A 19,973-nucleotide genomic window follows, 5' to 3' on the forward strand; every position below is an offset into this window, starting at 1 on the left:
GGTCCTCATCACTTCACACCTGGAGTACTGCAATTGGTTGGTCTCCCTATCTGAAGTCTCTCTAATGTAGTCTATCCTCCATTCAGCTGTCAAATTGGTCTTCCTAAAGTGTGGGTCTAACCAAATAGAAAATCCCATTCAAAACCCTTCAAAACCTGCTCCTCTCCTCAGCTTTCTGGTCTTCCAACATGTTGCCAGCTCTTCTCACCCTGCAATCTGAGATCAAGGGGTGCAGTCCTCCTTGCTCTTCTTTCCACAAGACATTCCCAGCTCCCTACTCTCTGCATGTATCTCAGGCCTGGAATGCTCTCCTTCCTTATCTCTGCCTCCTGGCTTCCTTCAAGTCCCAAATAAAGTCCTATGTTCTACATGAAGCCTTTTCAATCTCCCCAAATAGAGTTGGCATTAAGAGCTAAGAGCTAGGGGGTTTCTTTTTAGCATTCATATTTTAATTTTTTTCCCATTCATTTATTTAATTTATTTAGTATATTTAGTTTTCAGCATTGATTTCCACAAGAGTTTGAATTACAAATTTTCTCCCCATTTCTACCCTCCCACCCACTCCAAGATGGCATATATTCTGGTTGCCCTGTTCCCCAGTCAGCCCTCCCATCTGTCACCCCACTCCCCTCCCATCCACTTTTCCCTTTCTTGTAGGGCAAGATAAATTTCTATGCCTAATTGCCTGTGTATCTTATTTCCTAGTTGCAGGCAAAAACTTTTTTTTTTTTGAACATCTGTTTTTAAAACTTTGAGTTCCAAATTCTCTCCCCTCTTCCCTCACCACCCACCCTCCCTAAGAAGGCAAGCAATTCAACATAGGCCACATGTGTATCATTATGTAAAACCCTTCCACAATACTCATGTTGTGAAAGACTAACTATATTTTGCTCCTTCCTAACCTATCCGCCTTTATTCAATTTTCTTCCTTGACCCTGTCCCTTTTCGAAAGTGTTTGTTTTTGATTACTTCCTCCCCCTATTTGCCCTCCCTTCTATCATTTCCCCTTTTTTATCTTCTTCCTCCTTCTTTCCCGTGGGGTAAGATACACAATTGAGTGTGTAGGTTATTTCCTCCTCAGGTCAAATCCTATGGCAACAAGATTCACTCATTCCCCCTCACCTGCCCCCTCTTTCCTTCCTACAGAACTGCTTTTTCTTGCCACTTTTATGTGAAATAATTTACCCCATTCTATCTCTCCCTTTCTCCCTCCCTCAATATATTTCTCTCTCATCCCTTAATTTGATTTTATTTTTTTAGATGTCATCTCTTCATATTCAACTCACCCTGTGCCCTCTGTCTATACATACATATATATATATATATATATATATATATATATATATATATATACACATACATATATACATACACACGTGTGTGTGTGTGTGTGTGTGTGTGTGTGTGTGTGTACTCCCTTCAGCTACCTTAATACTGAGTCTCATGAATCATACACATCATCTTTCCATGTAGGAATGTAAACAAAACAGTTCAACTTTAGTAAGTCCCTCGTGATTTCACTTTTGTTTACCTTTTCATGCTTCTCTTGATTCTTGTGTTTGAAAGTCACATTTCTATTCAGCTCTGGTCTTTTCACTGAGAAAGCTTGAAAGTCCTCTTTTATTGAAAATCTATGTTTTGCCTTGGAGCATGATACTCAGTTTTGCTGGGTAGATGATTCTTGGTTTTAATCCTAGCTCCACTGACCTCTGGAATATCGTATTCCAAGCCCTTCAATCCCTTAATGTAGAAGCTGCTAGATATTGTGTTATTCTGATTGTGTTTGAACAATACTCAAATTGTTTCTTTCTGGCTGCTTGCAGTATTTTCTCCTTGATCTGGGAGCTCTGGAATTTGGCGACAATATTTCTAGGAGTTTTCTTTTTGGGATCCTTGTCAGGAGGCGATCTGTGGATTCTTTCAATTTCTATTTTACCCTCTGGCTCTAGAATATCAGGGCAGTTTTCCTTGATAATTTCTTGAAAGATGATATTTAGGGTCTTTTTTTGATTATGGATTTCAGGTAGTCCAATAATTTTTAAATTATCTCTCCTGGATCTATTCTCCAGGTCAGTGGTTTTTCCAATGACATATTTTACATTGTCTTCCACCTTTTCATTCCTTTGGTTCTGTTTTATAATATCTTGATTTCTCATAAAGTCACTAGCTTCCACTTGCTCCAATCTAATTTTAAGGTAGTATTTTCTTCAGTGGTCTTTTGGACCTCCTTTTCCATTTGCGTAATTCTGCCTTTCTAGGCATTCTTCTCCTCATTGGCTTTTTGGAGCTCTTTTGCCATTTGAGTTAGTCTATTTTTTAAGGTGTTATTTTCTTCAGTATATTTTTTCAGCATTTTTTTGGGTCTCCTTTAGCAAGTCATTGACTTGTTTTTCATGGATTTCTCACATCTCTCTCATTTCTCTTCCCAGTTTTTCCTCTACTTATCTTACTTGCTTTTCCAAATCCTTTTTGAGCTCTTCCATGGCCTGAGACCAGTTCATGTTTTTCTTGGAGGGTTTTGATGTAGGCTCTTTGACTTTGTTGACTTCTTCTGGCTGTATGTTTTCGTCTTCTTTGTCACCAAAGAAAGATTCCAAAGTCTGAGCCTGAATCTGAGTCCATTTTTGCTGCCTGGCCATGTTCCCAGTCAACTACTTGACCCTTGAGTTTTTCATCAAGGTATGACTGCTTGTAGAGTACAGAGTACTTTGTTCCAAGCTTTAGGGTATGCAGTGTTGTTTTCAGAGCTATTTCTATATAGCCAGCTCTGCCACACCAGTGCTCCTCCTCCTCCAAGAACCACCAACCTGGACCTGACTGGGATCTTAAGCAGGCTCTGCACTCCTGCTCTGATCCACCACTTAATTCCTTTCAGCAGGTGGGCCTGGGGCCTGAAGCAACTGCAGCTGTAGTTCTGTAGCTGCACCACCCCTGCTGCCCCTGGGGCGGTGGCTGAACCACAAACTCCTTTCACTCTGTCCCTGCAACTTTTCCCACTAACCTTCTCTGTTGTCTTTGGTGTTTGTGGGTTGAGAAGTCTGGTAACTGCCACAGCTCACTGATTCAGGGCACTAGGGCCTGTTCCACCTGGCTCCCATTCTGTTTGGTCCTGCCGCTGCCCACACTGGGCTCTGCTCTGCTCCATTCCCAGCTCCATGCATGATAGACCTTACCCAGGGACCATCCAGGCTGTCCTGGGCTGGAGCCCTGCTTCCGTCCACTACTGCATGGGCTCTGCAGCTCTTCTCTGTTGTCTTTGGTGTTTGTGGGTTGAGAAGTCTGGTAACTGCCACAACTAACCGATTCAGGATGCTAGGGCCTGTTCTGCTGGGCTCCCAGTCTGGTTGGTCCAGGCGTGGCTCACACTGGGCTCTGCTGGATTCCACTCCCAGTTCCCTGCAATAGACCTTACCCAGTGACCATCCAGGCTGTCCTGGGTTGGAGCACTGCTTCCCTCTGCTATTTTGTGGGTTCTGCAGTTCTAGAATTTGTTCAGAGCCATTTTTTATAGGTTTTTGGAGGGACCTGTTGGGGGAGCTCATGCAAGTCCCTGCTTTCCAGCTGCCATCTTGGCTCTACCCCTTAGCATTCATATTTAAAAATAAATCTTAAAGTTTTTTTTTTTTTTTTTGCCAAATTCAGAATTTCATATTTCTTAGACAGATACATCTCAACAACATTGCAGAGTGTAAATCCAAGCAAAAACTGGATCATGGTGATGATAGCAGTAGCAGTCACTGAAGCAAGAGCCTAGACCAATAAGCTCTACCCTTCACTCTGAGAGAAGTAAGCAGTGGAAAACTGTGTGAGAAAAAAGGAAGGAGGAGTTTATTTCTGGTCTATCCATGTGGAAGGAGTTCAGCCACTTAACAGGTTACTTTAGGAAAATCTCTTCCCTTTTTGGGAGCTTGGTCTCCTCCTCCATACAATAAGTTAGGTCTGGAGGGGATGGTATCTAAGGTCTTTTCCAGCTCTGACATTCTATGTTCTAAGGTCTCTTCTGGTTATTACATTCTATTTTCCAAGTTTTAAGGTCTGTTACAGCTGTAACAGTCTAAGGTAACTTCTAGTTCTGAGATAACAGGTTTCATGCTATAAGTTCTCTTCAAGCTTCACCATTTTATGGTTCTTTGCTTCTATGACAGGAATCAGTCTTCTTCCTAGTTCTTTAGGCTTTTCAATGTCCTATATTGCCTCTCAGATCCTAGTATTTAATAAAGTCAACTCAATTCCTTTATGGCCTACCCATTCCAGGTAGGCACACCCTTCGAATAAAAGCATGTTTAAGCCCCACCTTCCCCTAAGCAGAGGGACATAGGAGGCTAGTCAATACAGAAGGCTTCTGCTGCCTGTCATCTGGGTACAAAGCAGTGGGGGGAAAATTGCAGAATTGAAAGAAGAAATTATTTGTGCTCTGGAACACGTGAACACCGATGGTTATAAATGTTATAATAAAAAAAGCTGGGCTACCACTAGCATAGCTTTTATAGCTTAACGCTATTTTGACAACAAATGTTCATATTTCATTTGAAATTTATGAAACCTTTGTGCCTGTAATCCCACGAGCAGCCACATGGTAAATGAAAGTAGCAGGCAGTCGAGATTAATAATCGTTTGCTTCGTATTGGAAGAACATTTCCAAGAAGAAAGCTGCCTTTATCTGCTCCCAGTTTAAACATTCCCTGTATTCGAACCGACGAGGACTCTAAGCATCAGCTAGCAAATATTCACAGATGCCTTATTAATTTATGAGAAACTGAAGGGCCCATCCCCTGCTTTAAGTAGGCAATTTAGAAACAGCAAAGAGAGGATGTAAGAGAGAGACATGGGGAAATATCACTATGACAAGTATTCCAAAGGAACGTCGGGTTTAAATCAAGAGCAGGAAGAGTACCTTTATTCGGTACTGAGCAATATTTGATATTCTAATAGAGCCATCTTAGGAGAAAGGCAATCTGTCTGCATAAGGATTTGACCATATGCTTCCATAAACCTGTGGTCTGAGAGGCCATGTCAGTAATTTCCAGGAACGACATGTGCAAGGAGGATGCCCACTCTTGTTAGTGCAAATAAATGAGTTGGGTTTATGGTATCCTAAAGTTCAAGAAATATACCACTCAGGCTGCTTCCGATGGTAAAAAAGAATTTATGATTTTTAACTGAATTTTGACTTCTTATGGAGAGGTAATATGATGAAATGAAGATGGGCCTATTTTCTAAAAATTGTCCATGACAGCTTCTCCCTTAGCAAAGTACAGTGTATTGTTATTTTTTTTTTTTAACATGGGAAGGGAGATAGGGAAGTAGTGAAGAAGAGATACATTCTCTTGAAAAGAAAGTAGCTTCTAACCTGTGCTGGAAATGATTTGCACAAATCCTAGAGCATAAACCTGCCTTTTTTTTTTTTTTTTAACAAAAGGACGTCGTCTCCAGAGGTCTCCAAATTAGACATTGCATCGATGACTTTCTCACTTCTGGTTAGTGAGTCAATGTGGCACACAGAGTAGTAGAAAGAGCACTGGACTTCAGGTAAAAAGGGGTGGGCTCAAATCCCACCTCCACCACACACAGACTGCCCAGGCAACCTTGGGCAAGCTGCTATTTACCCCAAGCTGCAGCTTCATCATTTATACAATGAGGACCACACCAACTCTCACATCTCTCCCCTTCTCTCTATTTGTGGCTACTACTCTGGTTCAGACCCCTATCATATCTTGTCTGGACCATTGTAAGGGCCTCCTATTTAGCTCTTTCCGCTTCCAGTACACACACCACCCCATCCATTTTCCAAATTGCTGTTCCTAAGATGCTGATTTGATCATGTTACTCTCTGGATGAAAAAGCTCTAGTGGCTTCCTTTTGCTTGTAGATTAAAATTAAAACTCCTTTATTTGGTATTTTAAGTGACTGGTAATCAGGCTTCACTCTACCTTTCCAGATATAAAATGTTACTTGCCTTCACATCCTCTATGGTCCCACCAAACTATTTGGCAGAAAAGGAAGTTTCTCTTTGCCCTCCGTGGATTCCAGCTCATATAGTTCAATCTTCCCTGCTTCTTTCACTGTCTTGTCCCTATTCCCCTTTCAATATCTGCTCTGGAATGCAATGGTTAGAATAAAAGAAAACTTGGCTCCAAAATGTTTTAGCACTAGTCTCCCACAGGTCATGAAAATTTAGCCCATGAAGTCCCAAGGCCTAGGTTCTTCCTTTCATGAGGAACTGGCCCATCCCAATCCAGTGAGCCCCCTCCCCCATTCCCACAAAAAGAGATGTGAACAAGAAAAAGGCAAATAATTATTTGATGTATGTGCTAATTAGCACTTTGTGCCCAACTTTTACATCAAACTTTTAGAAAAGTTTTAGTAACCAATAAATTACACAAACTGAAAGCATGTGTTTAAAAATGTATTATACATAATGATTTTTCTGTTTCTTATATCATCCTAGTGTCCCAAGTATCTCTCTCCTTCTCCCTCCCACAGAGCTTTTCCATATGATAAATAATATTTTTTGAAGAGGAAAAAGGGGTGGGGGGAGGAGCATAACTGATCAATACATTGAAAAAGTCTGGAAATGGGTGCAATATGTAACATGTGGATCTGCCACTTCCACAAATCCTTAATTCTTAAATTTCTTTTTCGTGTGCCCTTCAACAAAAATTATTTTTCTACTTTTTTCATTGTTCATTTCGTCTTCCTATTTGATCTAGACCCTCATTCTCTGTTTCATGATTGCAATAATTGTCTGGTCTCTCTCTCTCTCTTTTCTCTATATTCTTCATGCTATAAAAGCTTCCAAGGTATCCATCCTAGGGTGTCCCCTCTGGGTGCTTTGTGCCACTGCCTTTTAGGGCTTGTCCCATGGATTCCTCTTGTCTGTTGTACCTCATTTCCAGAATGACGCTTATTATTATTATTATCATTGCTACTATTACTACCACCACTACTACGACTACTACTGCTGCTGCTGCTGCTGCTGCTACTACTACTACTGGTAATAGCAGCTAACATTTATATAGTCCCTGCTATGCGCCAGACACTGTGCTAAGTGTTTTACAATAATTATCTTATTTGATCCTCACAACAGCTGTGGGAGGTAGGTGCTAATTATTATCCCCATTAATAGGTGAGAAAACTCAGGCAAACAGGGTTAAATGACTTGCCCAGAGTCACACAACTAGTAAGTGTCTGAGGCCATATTGAACTCAAATCTTCCAGGCCTGGAACAACATCTACTTAGCACTGATCCATGGTAGGGGCCCTCTTCTACCATGTCCCTCATTATGCAGCCTACCACTGATCTATACTCTCTCTTGTTGATGATTTTTGTATCTTTGCCTGGAAATCTCCTCTATGAGCCCATGCTCTTCCACTCCTCCAGGCGTCACTTGTCCCCAGAGGTTCCAACTCTTCCCCATACCTCAGGACAAGTAGACTTTTCAAGCACCAAATCCCCCAGGCCTCATCCCATGTGAAAGCCTCCTCTCCCTTGGCTGTCTATCTCTTCATTCATTGGAACACTCACCAGTGGAGACCCTTCTACTTCCAAAGTAAGGCCTCTTTCCTTTTCAGTCTTAACCCTCTCCTCTTCACCCACTCCCCTGCAAGTTCTTCTCTTTCTGGGACCACAGAGGTCATCTTCCCCTCATTGTTAGTGATTGATTTGACCCTACCACATAACTCACTCATCTCTATCTTGCTACTCCCCTTTTATGTACCCTCTCATGTTGTAGTGCAGTCCCACAAAAGAAGAATTCACCTATAGGTAGGGTATTGCCAAGTTCTATACACAATACTCCCTGTCCCCCTACTCACTGTTACTTCTACCAGATTTCTATCTGTCTCCTTGTGCACATTAGCAAAGAGGTCTCTTTCTGGCTTATCTGTTCATTCTGTGGCTGTTACCATCTTTACCTGATGTATTTATTCACTCCTTTATTTCTGTTGTTCAGAGTATTTGAAAGGTAAATAATCTCTTTTTTTTCTTTCTCAAAATGCTTCAAACTCTTCATTATTTAGTGTCCATCTTTTGTGCTGTGTGGTCTGTATGGGTCTCAACGCCCTTGCCTTTTTGAGAGGGGGATTGGTCTCAGTGGCCCGGGTGAATTGCTCCCCGGCCTCTGTGTAACGTCAGCCCCCTATTTGAGACCCAAGTTAACTTAGAAATACAGAAAAGCGTGGTACAATGGTTTCAGAGGGTGAAGAATTGGTTTGCAACCTGGGGAGGCCTAGGGGCCTCTACGGCCCTTTTAATTAAAGGCTATTATGGCCATGGAAGCTGGGGGAGACCCACAGGTTTGGCTCGCCGCCATGGAAGACATGTAACACCTTGGGGTAAGACGAGGCGTGCCCAGAGACGGGCAACTTCCCCGTGCCCGGCCACCTAAGACAGGCCCCGAAGGTGTTGGGTGCCTAGGACGGGTAAGGCTTAGGGTATTAGGGGACGACCTAAGACAGGGCACCTCGCACCCGGTGATGCCTGGGTCTCATTTATCCTGCTAAAGCTATCTGCAAGGCTGTACCAGGTTGTTTCACCTTGTAAAAACAAAAAGGGGGAGATGTTGGGGGCGGGAACGGGAGATGTTGGGGGCGGGAACACTTAGAGCGAGCTTGCTGCCATATTAGGAGATAAAGTAGGACTCAGCCTGTGATTGGACGATAGAGCTCGCATAGGGAGGGGTAAAGCTATAAGAGCACTCGCTTGGAGGAAGTGCGCCGGTCGGGGATGTAGTCGGGAGGGAATAAAGAGCTCCCTGATTACCTCAGGTGTTCTGTCTGGTTCTTCCTCCAGAGGGTCGTGGAGGCCGGTGGCGCCCCGAAGACTCATCATGCTGCGACTTGGTGAGTGAGAGGACGGGCTAGCAGTGGGAGGACAGTAGCGCGAGTGCTGGAGATAAAGCACTCCGCAGTGGTCAAGCTCAGATTTGCAGGACAGGTTGGGCTGCATCCTGAACTCCAGTGCTCTTTGGAACACAATATTCCATTCTTCTCATTTTTCTAGTGGGTATGGAATAGTCTTGCATTATTCAAATGTCCTTTCCATTGCATTTGGAAGTCTTTTCTCTTGGTGACTGTCAGAGCTTATTTCTGAAATTGAACTGTTAAATTTAACCACTTTGCATCATGGACTTTGCAGCCTTGTTTTCTTTTTCTTCCTTTCCTTTTGTGGAGGTGACCTGTGAATTCTTTTAATCGGAATTTCCTTTTCTATGGTCAAAAGTTCTGGGCAATTTTCTTTTATTATTTCCTTTAACATGGTGTCAAGATTTTGTTGTCTTGTCTTCTTCTGGGAGACCTATGATCCTTTTATCTCTGAACATCCTATCCTGTCTTTGAATTCAGTATGTTTTCCTTGCATAGTGAGCATCTTTTCTTCTAAGGTTGCATTATTGCTTCACTTCTAGGTTGTTCTTCATTTCTGTGTATTTACATTCCCAGTCTATTGTTCTCTCTTTTGTTTCTGAAGCTTGCCATTTCAAAGTTTTTTTTTCTATTATGCACATTATATTTGTTTGTCAGGATATAAATTCTGCTATTATGATTTTCATTTATTTTTTATACTATTCAGGAATAGTATATTGTTCAATGTTTTCTTCAAATTCCACAGGGTCTGCAGTCTCATCAATTGTTCAATCATTTTTCTTTTTTTTTTTCTGAAGTATTTATTCCTAGAAGCTGAACTCATTTACTAGATCTGGAGGTCATATTTTCTTCTGTTGTTATTGTTTTTCCTGTTGATTTATCTATTTATGTTCAAGGTCTTTGGGTTTTCTTCTTCTTAAAATCTTTGGTATTTTTAATCTCCCCTATCCCCTTTTCCTTATCATTCACTTCCTGACCCCTGCCCTCTGATTATGTTTCCTTGAGCACTGGATCTCAAAGTATCTCAGTCTCCTTCCACGATGGGAGGATTTCACAGTTCATTGGTGTAGGTATATGCCCTAACTTAATTTTGGATAGTAAGAACCAGCTCCAGCTGGATTCTGTGCTCCTTCTCTCAGGTTTGGTGGAGTGCTCACAGCTTCCAAAATGCAAGATATCCTGTCCTAGTGACCTATTCTATTTCCTCTGCTCCTCAGCTCTCTGGCCCAGCACTGGCAGTCCAGAACCTGTTTTCCAAGGCACTGACAGACCTTTCTCTGACACCAGCAAAGCCTGCTTTCCCTTGCACTGATGCTTCCATGTTGCAGTCTCCTCAGTAGCTATGAGCATGACTAAGGTGGCTGTTGAGGCCCAAGCAAATTCCTAAAACACAAACACACACACACACACATTTACTTCATTTAAGTGATGACTGTGCAGGGGCTTCTATAATACAATTTTATGGCCCCTCATTATTTCACAGAGATGACTTTGAGCACTCAAATGCTGTGAAAGCAGAGCACAAACTCTGACACTAGAGCTGGAAAGTCTTCTATTATTAGAGTAATCATGGGGCCCCTGGTCGTAGATAATAGATATGGGGGCTTAGATAATAATCCAAGGACCAATATACACAATGCTCATCAAACAACGCTGACCACTAGGAGCTGTGAGGTATAGAAAGAAAGTGCTGTCTGAAGTCCTAGGTCCTTGGCTCAAATTCTGGATCTTCTGCTTCCTAATTATATGACCTTAGGTAATTCACAACCTCTTCTGAGCATAAGTTTCCCTATCTGTGAAATGAAGGTATAGTCAGAAGAGATAAAGTTCCCTTTCCACTCTAAATCCATGACCCAATGATTTTCCTAAGGTTAGGAAAAGCTGGGGTCTGCCATAGGTGGAAGGAGCACCCACATCAGTAAAATTATAGATCTTTTAAAAATCTGAAATATCGTATACAGACCAGAGGAAATCATTTACTTTTGCTTTTATGATCTTCTAAAGTAATGAAGAATTGGATTCAGGGCTCTCTTCACTTCCCAAAGAAGTCATTAATACATTTTATGAAGCCAGAATGCATTAGAGGACATTTATTGAATATCTATCTTCTCTAAGAGTTATCAAAGACAGTCTAGAAATGGCCTAGTACATATAGATTGCAGCATGGTTTTACAAACAGATAGTGCCTACAGAGGCCTCAATACAGAGCTTTATTCCACCTATGATATTTGAAAATGTCTAATTATCGACACACCTTGGAAACACACAAAGTAGAGCTCTCCAAGATGGAATGATGGGTGCACTTGAAGTGGAAGCATATGCAATACATTCTCCTTTAAGGCTGATACAAAATAAATTGACAGTATTTTAAATAATTCATGGATTTAATGGTGGAAACTTATTCATACATGAATCCAGGCTAGGATGGTAAAATGCTGTAACTAATGGGAGGCAGAGGAAGAGTTCATGCATTTTTTTCTAGATCTGTGTACATTTATACTTTGACATAGAGCTTCTCTTTCCTCATTGCCTTATAAGAAGCATGAATCAACAAAAAATAATTTGGTGGCTCCTCAATGTCTACTGAATTTGACATTCAAAGCCCCCCATTATCTGGCTCCAGCCTATATTTTCACCCTTATTTTCTACACTATCTCCCACTTTATGATCCAGCCACTATGAACCACTCATTGCTCCCCTGAACATTATACCTTCCTATTTGCTCAAGATATTCCCCACGCAAGGAAAAGTCCTTTAAACCCCAAATCCCTGTCTCATTCCTGCCTCTTGACATCCAGCTCATCCTTCAAGCCTCAATACAAGAACCAACTTCCTCTCTGACACCTCTTTTACCATTAAACTGTGAACTCTGTGAGGGTGGGAACTGTTTTTTTGCCTTGTATCCACAGCACTTAGTATAATGCCTGGTAGAGAGTAGGTGCTTAATAAATGTTTATTGACCAACTGACTTTACCCTCACTTCAACTAGAAGTGTGTTTGATCTGTTCTGATCTCACAGACCCTACTGTTCCTCATTTATATCTTAGCAAGGTGATTAGAAAAAAGATACCTCAAACCATTGCAGCTTGTGGGGGATCTAATTCCTTCTTCTCTGATTATATACTTTCCATAAAACTTTCTGTTATTATTTTGGGTTTTTTAAAGCAGACTTTCTTTTCAGGAAGACAATATAACTCATAGTCATGGTTTTCTGGCAAGTGGACTAAACTCTTTCACTGCTCCATCCTGGACTTAACTATACAATCTAGTGCTAATCTTTCCAGTCTTACTCCATATTACTCATCTGCCCATTGTCTAGCCCTCTCAGAAAGCTTCAGTGGCTCCCAATTGCCTCAGCCTGGCCGTGGAGATCCTTGCCAACCTTGATAGTATCTACCTTGCCAGTCATATGTCATACTAATCTAACTTCAAAAATTCTAGCTTCTCATCAGATGGGACTACTAGTGACTTACCAAACTAGGGTTGCTATCTTCTCCCTTTGCATATCCGTAAAAGTTATCCCTCATTCCTGGAATTCAGTCCATCCTTACCTTTGTTTTCACCTCTATTTCAAGGTTTAGGCCAGCTTTCACTTCCTCTGCAAAGTTTTCTTTAATACCCCAATTGTTGTTACTCTCTCTTCCTTAATTTACCTTATATTTACTTATCCACACGCATGTTGCTCTTCCACACAGCTCACTGAGGGCAGTAGTTTTTTTAATGTCCAGTGCTTAACAGAGTGCCTTACACATAGCAGACATGTAATAAATATTTGTTGACTTCAATTATTAACCATTATACTTAATATCCTATCTCCTACTTCCTTACACTCATAGAAACTGTTTGATGGATTAGCAGATGAGTAAATGAAATCATCATATATTAAAAATTAGGCTTGAGCCTCCAAGTTACTTTCAGGCCATCTCATCACTTTATTCTCAAATCTTTTCTACCCCACCAGAAACTTGGATTATAACCATAGATCCTCTGCCTTTCAGAGGCAGGCAGGGCCTAGACTTCCCAGTTATCTGCTCACTATACCCTTCCCTCCCCATTCCTAGCATCCTTTGATGTACTGTCTTTTTTTTCCTTAGAATGTAAGTTCCTTGTGAACAGGGCCTGTCTTGCTTTCTTGTATTTGTATCTCCAACACATAGCTCAGGGCCATAATAACAAATGTTTAATAAATGTTCTATCTATTTATCCCTCTATCTATCATCTATCTACCATTGTCTATCCATCCATCATCTATCTATCCCTCTATCTTCCATCTAATACTCTATCATCTATCCTTTTATAATCTATTTGTTCATCTATTTATCCATCCATCCATCCATCAATCGATCCCTCTATCATCTATCCATCTATCTATTCATTTATCTATCATCTACCTATCTCTATCATTTATGTAACATCTAAACTTGGCAAAGTTATTTAAGCTCTTTGGGACTCAGTTCCCTTATCTACATAATGAGCATGATGGACTACACAGCCTCTAAGCTCCCTTTCAGCTTTAAATCTTTGATATTGTGACAAATTGGATAGACTAATGAGTAGTTACATGACCTTGAAGTCATGTGATATCTGTGAGCCTCAGTTTCCTCACCTATAAAATGGGGATGTTAAAACATGAACTATTTACTCCATGCAGGTGGAAGGAGGAATGTGCTGTCAATTGTGATATATCACAGAATTCAAGCTAATACATATGAGGTTGTATTTAGTCACAGAGGTGTTCCATAAGGGGTGGGGGTGTTGAGCTACAAATAGCCAAGTCTCTTAGCAAATACATTTAGTATGCTTTTTCTCTCCTCATTACCCAGCCTCATAAAGTATAAGCCTTCAAGTTCCAATAACACATAAACCACAAGGAAGAGTTACAATTAAGACAACCTGCAAACCTACATCATAAAACCGAATCTGTCTCCAAATGATTGTTCACTTAACCATGATAAATATTTAGAAGAGCTCGATTGAACAATGCTTAAATAAATAAGACACTAGCTGAAAATGAGGGAAGACTTTTAACTTTGATTTCTACTCTTTGGATGCCTATAATGCTTTAATATTAAACATGATTTAATAAAATGTGGATACTTTGGTTTTAGACTTGAAAGGGATTATGCCACATAGTTGTAGACCATATTGAGAATGGATTCAGATCATATTTCAAGCACTTTTTTAAAAGCAACTTATATTGATCATTATGTAGGGAAAAGGAAAGGAAAATATGTTATGAAATGTTAATTAGACTACACTAATTTGGTTTGTTATCTACTATACAAGAAGTGCAATACAGTATAGACAGCAATAGACTTGGAGTTAGGAGACCTGTGTTCTCCTAACCCCAGCTCTGATAATTACAAATTGTATGACATAGGGAAAGTCACTTATCTTTGAGATTGTTTCTTTTTTAATTACATTTTTCCAATTAATAAGCATTTAATATCTCTCCCACCCACCTCAGTCCTCTTACAGTCCCCTGGGGAGAGAAAGAGAGGAAGGAAGGAAGGAAGGAAGGAAGGAAGGAAGGAAGGAAGACAAAACTCAAAACTAATATGCATAATTACACAAAACAAATTTCCACACTGGCCATCTGAATCTTTCAACTCTTTATCTGAATACTTAATATTCTTTTTCATCAATATTTTACAACCAGGGTTGGTTTTAGGGTTGATAAAGAGTTTTTAAGTCTTTAAAAATTGTGTTTTTATGTTACATAAATTGCTCTCCTCATTCTGCTCATTTTGTTCTGCATCAATTCAAACAAGTCTCAGTTTTCTCTGAACATTTTGTGTACTTTCCACAAAGGTTGTTTTGAGGAAAGTAATTTGTAAATTACTTTGTCATACTGTTTATCCTTCTTTGTTCCAATTTCTCAAGCTATTCTGATCTTCTAACCTTTTGTTAATATTTAGTTGTTTTTTAGTTTGCCATTATTTGGTTCAGTTTCAATTGTGGCTGACTCTTCATGACCCCATTTGGGATTTTCTTTGCAAAAATACAGCAATGGTTTGCCATTTTCTTCTCCAGCTCATTTTACAGATGAGGAAACTCAGGCAAACAGGGTTAAGTGACTTCCCTGGGGGTCACATAGCTAGAAAGCATCTGAGGCCACATTTGAACTCAGTTTTTCCTCACTCCAGGACCAGTGCTTTATCCACTGCACCACCTAGCTGCCTCTTTAATCTCTTGTACACAATAATTAATTATATAATATGTACCATAGATCTTGGTATACATTTCTCATCCTATATACCTCTACTGCATAATAAGCTCCTATAAAGCCAGCACTTATTTTGTCCATCTTTGAATCCCCAAAACCCAGGCCTAAGGGTTTGTGTATAGCAGGAGTTCAATAAATTATAAGTGAATCAAACTGCCTCACACTGATCTTTTCAGCTCACTAGAAATTCTCAAGGTCTTTTTCCCACTTATTGTCTTTCTAATCCTATAGTTGTACTGTTCGTTTTATTTTATTTTTAGTCTAAGGGTAATCTTTAACATTTATATTCATTAAATTTCATCTTATTAGATTCAATATCACTATATTAGTCCATTAATACATCAGGGCAGTACAGAAGAACAGTTAAGTTGTATAAGAGGAAGAGAATTTTTTTTTTGAAAACCATGTAAATGAATGTAAATGAATTCAGGATGTTCCCTACTGTAAAAATCTTTAATATCAATATTTTCATGGTGATAGTATATGGCTTTACATTATGGAGCAGTGTGAGTTCAGAAAAATCACAATGGTCCACTGACCCAAATAAGAAGAAATTTAGTCAGTGTAAATAAAGTAGGTTGCAATGCATCACCGATGAACATTAGCCTACACATCCACACAGACATATGTATATGTATACACACATATAAATATTATACACACATACACATATATATGACACACATATACACTTACAACTATGTCATGATACTTTGATAGCTTGATGGGGAGACTCCCTCCAACAGAGCAGATCACAATTTGTCAATGTCCATTCAGTGTGACTCACAAATCTTCTATGTGGAATCCATCTGACCTTCTGGGGGTCTTTTGCTAGATCCCAAAATACTCTAAAGGTTCCTGTATAGCTTGTGGGTTGTCCATCTGTCATCTCTTTATCTTGATATGTAGTTACGCACACACACAAACACACATATATAACACACACAGACACACATACATACATACACACACACAGACCATGCATTAATTCATAATACCTATGAAGCAAAATGGTATATATGAAGAACATGAGAATTTTTTAGCAGCCTTCCATTGCAAATAGTCTATTAATGAAAGAAGACACAGGAAAAGATCCTCATTCCTAGTTAAGGAGGAGGAATGAGATCTGTAAAAACACTTGCATGATTTTCACGGAATGCCCAAGACCACATTTCCCTTAAGTATCCAAAATGAGGCTACATTCAAGTACTCATTTGGCCATGAAGACGACCCTGGGATCTTAACTATACCAGTGGCATGTGAGTTATGTCAAGTCTCATCAATCTGGAGAATATATGAATACGAGCCTGGCAATAGGATGTAGTAGCTGCCATACAAATTCCATCTTAGCTAGAGAAAGTTAGGAGACAGTCACTATCAAAATGGATTTTTTTTTCAGCCAGAAGTTAAGAAATCACCTCCTTTGGCATTAGTTGGATAATATCTGTACATAGAGAGGGAAGACCCACACTGACAAAAGTACTGATCCTTGAAAGTTTAGAATGTTTAGATTTGACATTCCACAACTAAGGAGCACAGAAGCTCTAATCTACTGCTATATGAAATAGCATATCATCGTTAAGCTGCTAGCTAGTACAGTCATTGCACTTGGATTCAGGAAGATGTGACTAGGAATCCTGTCTCAGACACTTCTTAGCTATGTGACCCCAAGCAATTCGTCAAGCCTCTCTCAGTGTCAGTTTCTTCATCTGTAAAATGGGGATAATAATTGCACTTCCCTCACAGGGCTGTTGTGGGGATCAGAAGAGACAGCATACACAAAGCACTCTGTAAACCTTTCTTTAAGCAATATATAAATTCTAGCTGTTATGTTTAACAGAAAACAGTTTATATATTAGGGAATTCTATAAATATCTTGTTGGAATCAGCCAAGTCTCTAACATAATGAAACATAATGAAAAAGATCGCAGAAGAACCACAAACAGATAACCTGACTGACAACATAATGACAAATACTGGGTGTGAGTATGCTGGGCTATGTTGCTAACAAGGTCTTGTGCATGAGAAATTGAATAAACAACTTCAGCAAGGGTATGTAAGAAAAAGAAAAAAGGTGGGTCAGTCATGCAGTGAGAATATAAGACATCAAATAGAAAGTCGTTATTACTAATAACAGCCAGCATTGATAGAGCTAGCTATTATTAATGGTAATAGCTTTCCACTACTACATAAATACCTAGAAGACATTAGGAAAATTAAGCAAAGGCCTTTAATATGTTGGGTAGATTCTTCATGGAGGATTTATGGAAAGGCATAGGTAAGGAGGTGGGGTTGAAAGAATACACTGGGGGATGGAGGAGCCACACCAATGAGATAATAGACCTATCTGAACCCCTTGGTTATCCAGGACTCACAAAGCATTGATATAAAGACAATTTACTGAGTGAATGCCCAGCAGTTTTCTTTCCTGCTCATGACAGCACTGTTTATGAGAACGTTTTCACATTTTGTTTTGCTCAAGCTTGTTTGTTGTCAAAGGCATCTCAATTCTTTGAGAAGCTAACTCAAATCATGATTCACCTGAGCAAATGGACTGCACAGGGCAGAATAATGACCAGCTCTGAGTATAGACTATTGTTCCAAGAGCCTGCAGATGGATTCTTTCTCTTTAGTGATGCTGCAGGTATTGGGATGGGCAAGAGTTCAGGGGCTTTAAGATATAAAACCAACATGGGGATTATGAGAAATTTGAGACAGCAGCAAACAGGTTAGGCTGAGGGGAAACTGGCACCTAATTGGACACTCTCTGGATGCAGTTGCCACCTTCTGTACACTTAGACAACAAACTGTCAGCCTTGGACATAGGGGGAGAAAATAAGCCAAGCCTCAAAGAGGTGAATTGGTTTGTCTGTGATCATATAAAGAATAAGTAAATATTTAGACCCAGATGCTTCCTACCATACCACAATGCCTCTGTAACCAAAAACTTTACCAAGAATTGAAAAAGAACTCTGAGACCAAACTGAAATGGATCAATGTTGCTTGGTGGAATGGAAAGAGCCCTGGAGCACCACCATTTGAATCCTCAGTCAGTTGCTTATTACTTGTGTGACCTTGGATAGTTTTGTTCCACACCAAGGGTCTAAAAGTCTCTTAGGTCTTATGTGGTTGAAACAAATGATTTCTGAGGTATTTTTACATTTACAGACTCTTATCCTATGGTCCCAAGGTTAGGTTTTGAGTTTTGAGAATTTAATCATCTATAACTCAGTTTAAAACAACAACAACAACAACAGAAAACAGAAAACTTGTATTAAATGTCTTCTATGTGTAAAGAACTTGCTCCTCAGCACTGGCGAATATGAAGGTGAAAAATGGTACCATCCACTTTCAGGATGAGTTTGAAATCTAACAGTGGGGAATTTCTGGGACTAAGGCACAGATAAATAGGTTAGAATGTGATAAGGGCATGGGACATAATCATTCTTGATCTTTCCATAGACCTTTGTGGTTTCAAAGTGCTATACGCTATGTTAAAATATGTTAGAAGGTGATAAGTGCATAGGACAGGTCAAATAGAGGGGATTAATAGATTAAATAAGAGAAAAAGAGTTTCTGGCTGGAAGGAACAGAGAAGGCTTCCTAGAGGAAGCTTAAATCCCTTTGCTTGCAATTCAAAGCTTGTTCTCACCTGCCACTATTCTGTCTTTGCAGAATTATCTCATATGACTACATTCCAAGCAAGAGTAGAGTGCTTTTTGTCCCTGAGCATGCCCTGCACTCTCCCTACTCCGTGCCTTTGCTTGTACTATTCCCTATGACTGGAATATCTTCACTCCCCTTCTAAGTCTTTTGAATTTCAACTAAGCCTTTAAATCCTGATTCAAATGTTATCTTTTCGATGAAGCATTTTTAATTACCCAATTGTCAAGGGGGAACCCCTCACAAACAAATTCTCAATGCAAGAATTAAGTAATATATTTGTAACACAAATATCTATATTGATATAATCTTCTTAGACTGTGAATTGTTTGGGGGCAGAGACTGTATTTTATCTGAAAATGGAAGCCCTTCCAGTGCCCAGAATAATGCTCTGTGCAAAACAGGCATCTGACAACCATTTGATGAATTGATTTGAAGTGAAGGGAGAAGGTGGAAACTAAGCTGAGCCCCACAGGGAGGAAGATCCTAAGTAAAGATATCAACAGGCTGAAAAGCCTCCCCAAGTACTATCAATGCAGGAAAAAGATTCCTATATTATTACCGTCATTTTATCAATATTTTTCAAAGGCAATGATATATGTGAAAATAACTCCTATTTTTACAGCACCCTCAGGTTTACAAAACAGTTTCCCAATAGCACCATTTTACAGATGAGTAAACTGAGCCTCAGAGAGGTTAAGGGACTAGTCCAATGCCATACATCAGGTAAGATTTGAGTCCTGTGTCCTGGCTTCAAGTGTAGAACTTGCTCCATGATAACACACTACAATGTCTCTATAAAAAAAGTGGTATCATTATTATTGAAATTCCTCACCCCCAAACCACCTTGGCAGCTTCCAGCACAGCTCTCACAGAAGTTCGCCTTTCTCTTCAGAGCTGTTATTTAATCTTGTTTAAAAGCATGTCTTTGCAAAATACCCACTTTGCATTAAGTAAAGGAGCCAGATACTCAGGCCCCCTTTTTAGGGGGCAAAATAGGAAGCATTATCTTTCCTTTCAGACTTCAGATGAGATGATGGCATATTCAGCACAGGTGAAAAGCTCACCTTGAGGAGGAATATACTTTATTAAAGAGCAGCACTAATGATATACATGGAAATACATTTCCTTTTACAAGTCAGAAGTGACGACACATTGAAAGGTCCTTTAATAATTTAACTCCACGGATCTCATTCCATGACAGAGGAGTGGCCTTGGGGTC

The 19,973-nt window shown here is 39.9% G+C and overlaps 2 protein-coding genes across 2 annotated transcripts in view; both read right to left on the bottom strand.

Annotated features, from left to right (window-relative positions):
* Window positions 1-19,973, bottom strand: part of WWOX (WW domain containing oxidoreductase) — a 1,243,064-nt gene that overhangs the window by 525,877 nt on the left and 697,214 nt on the right. The gene's annotated exons all lie outside the window — the stretch shown is intronic.
* LOC118842884 (short transmembrane mitochondrial protein 1-like) lies at window positions 413-3,714 on the bottom strand. The gene is made up of 2 exons (XM_036750185.1): window positions 3,609-3,714; window positions 413-450 (listed from the first exon to the last, which is right to left on the bottom strand). Exons 1-2 carry the CDS (start codon window positions 3,712-3,714, stop codon window positions 413-415), a joined length of 144 nt encoding a protein of 47 aa, XP_036606080.1.

The sequence above is a fragment of the Trichosurus vulpecula genome, chromosome 3, assembly GCF_011100635.1.
Source record: "Trichosurus vulpecula isolate mTriVul1 chromosome 3, mTriVul1.pri, whole genome shotgun sequence".
In the NCBI taxonomy this organism is placed as follows: Eukaryota; Metazoa; Chordata; class Mammalia; order Diprotodontia; family Phalangeridae; genus Trichosurus; species Trichosurus vulpecula.

Excerpts from the sequence above, each read along its gene's own strand:
- LOC118842884 (XM_036750185.1), bottom strand. The coding sequence starts at position 3,714 with ATGATCCAGTTTTTGCTTGGATTTACACTCTGCAATGTTGTTGAGATG. Across the intron at positions 451-3,608 it reads AAAAAAAAAAAAAACTTTAA|AAAATATGAATGCTAAAAAG; the intron begins GATTTATTTTTA and ends GGGAAAAAAATT.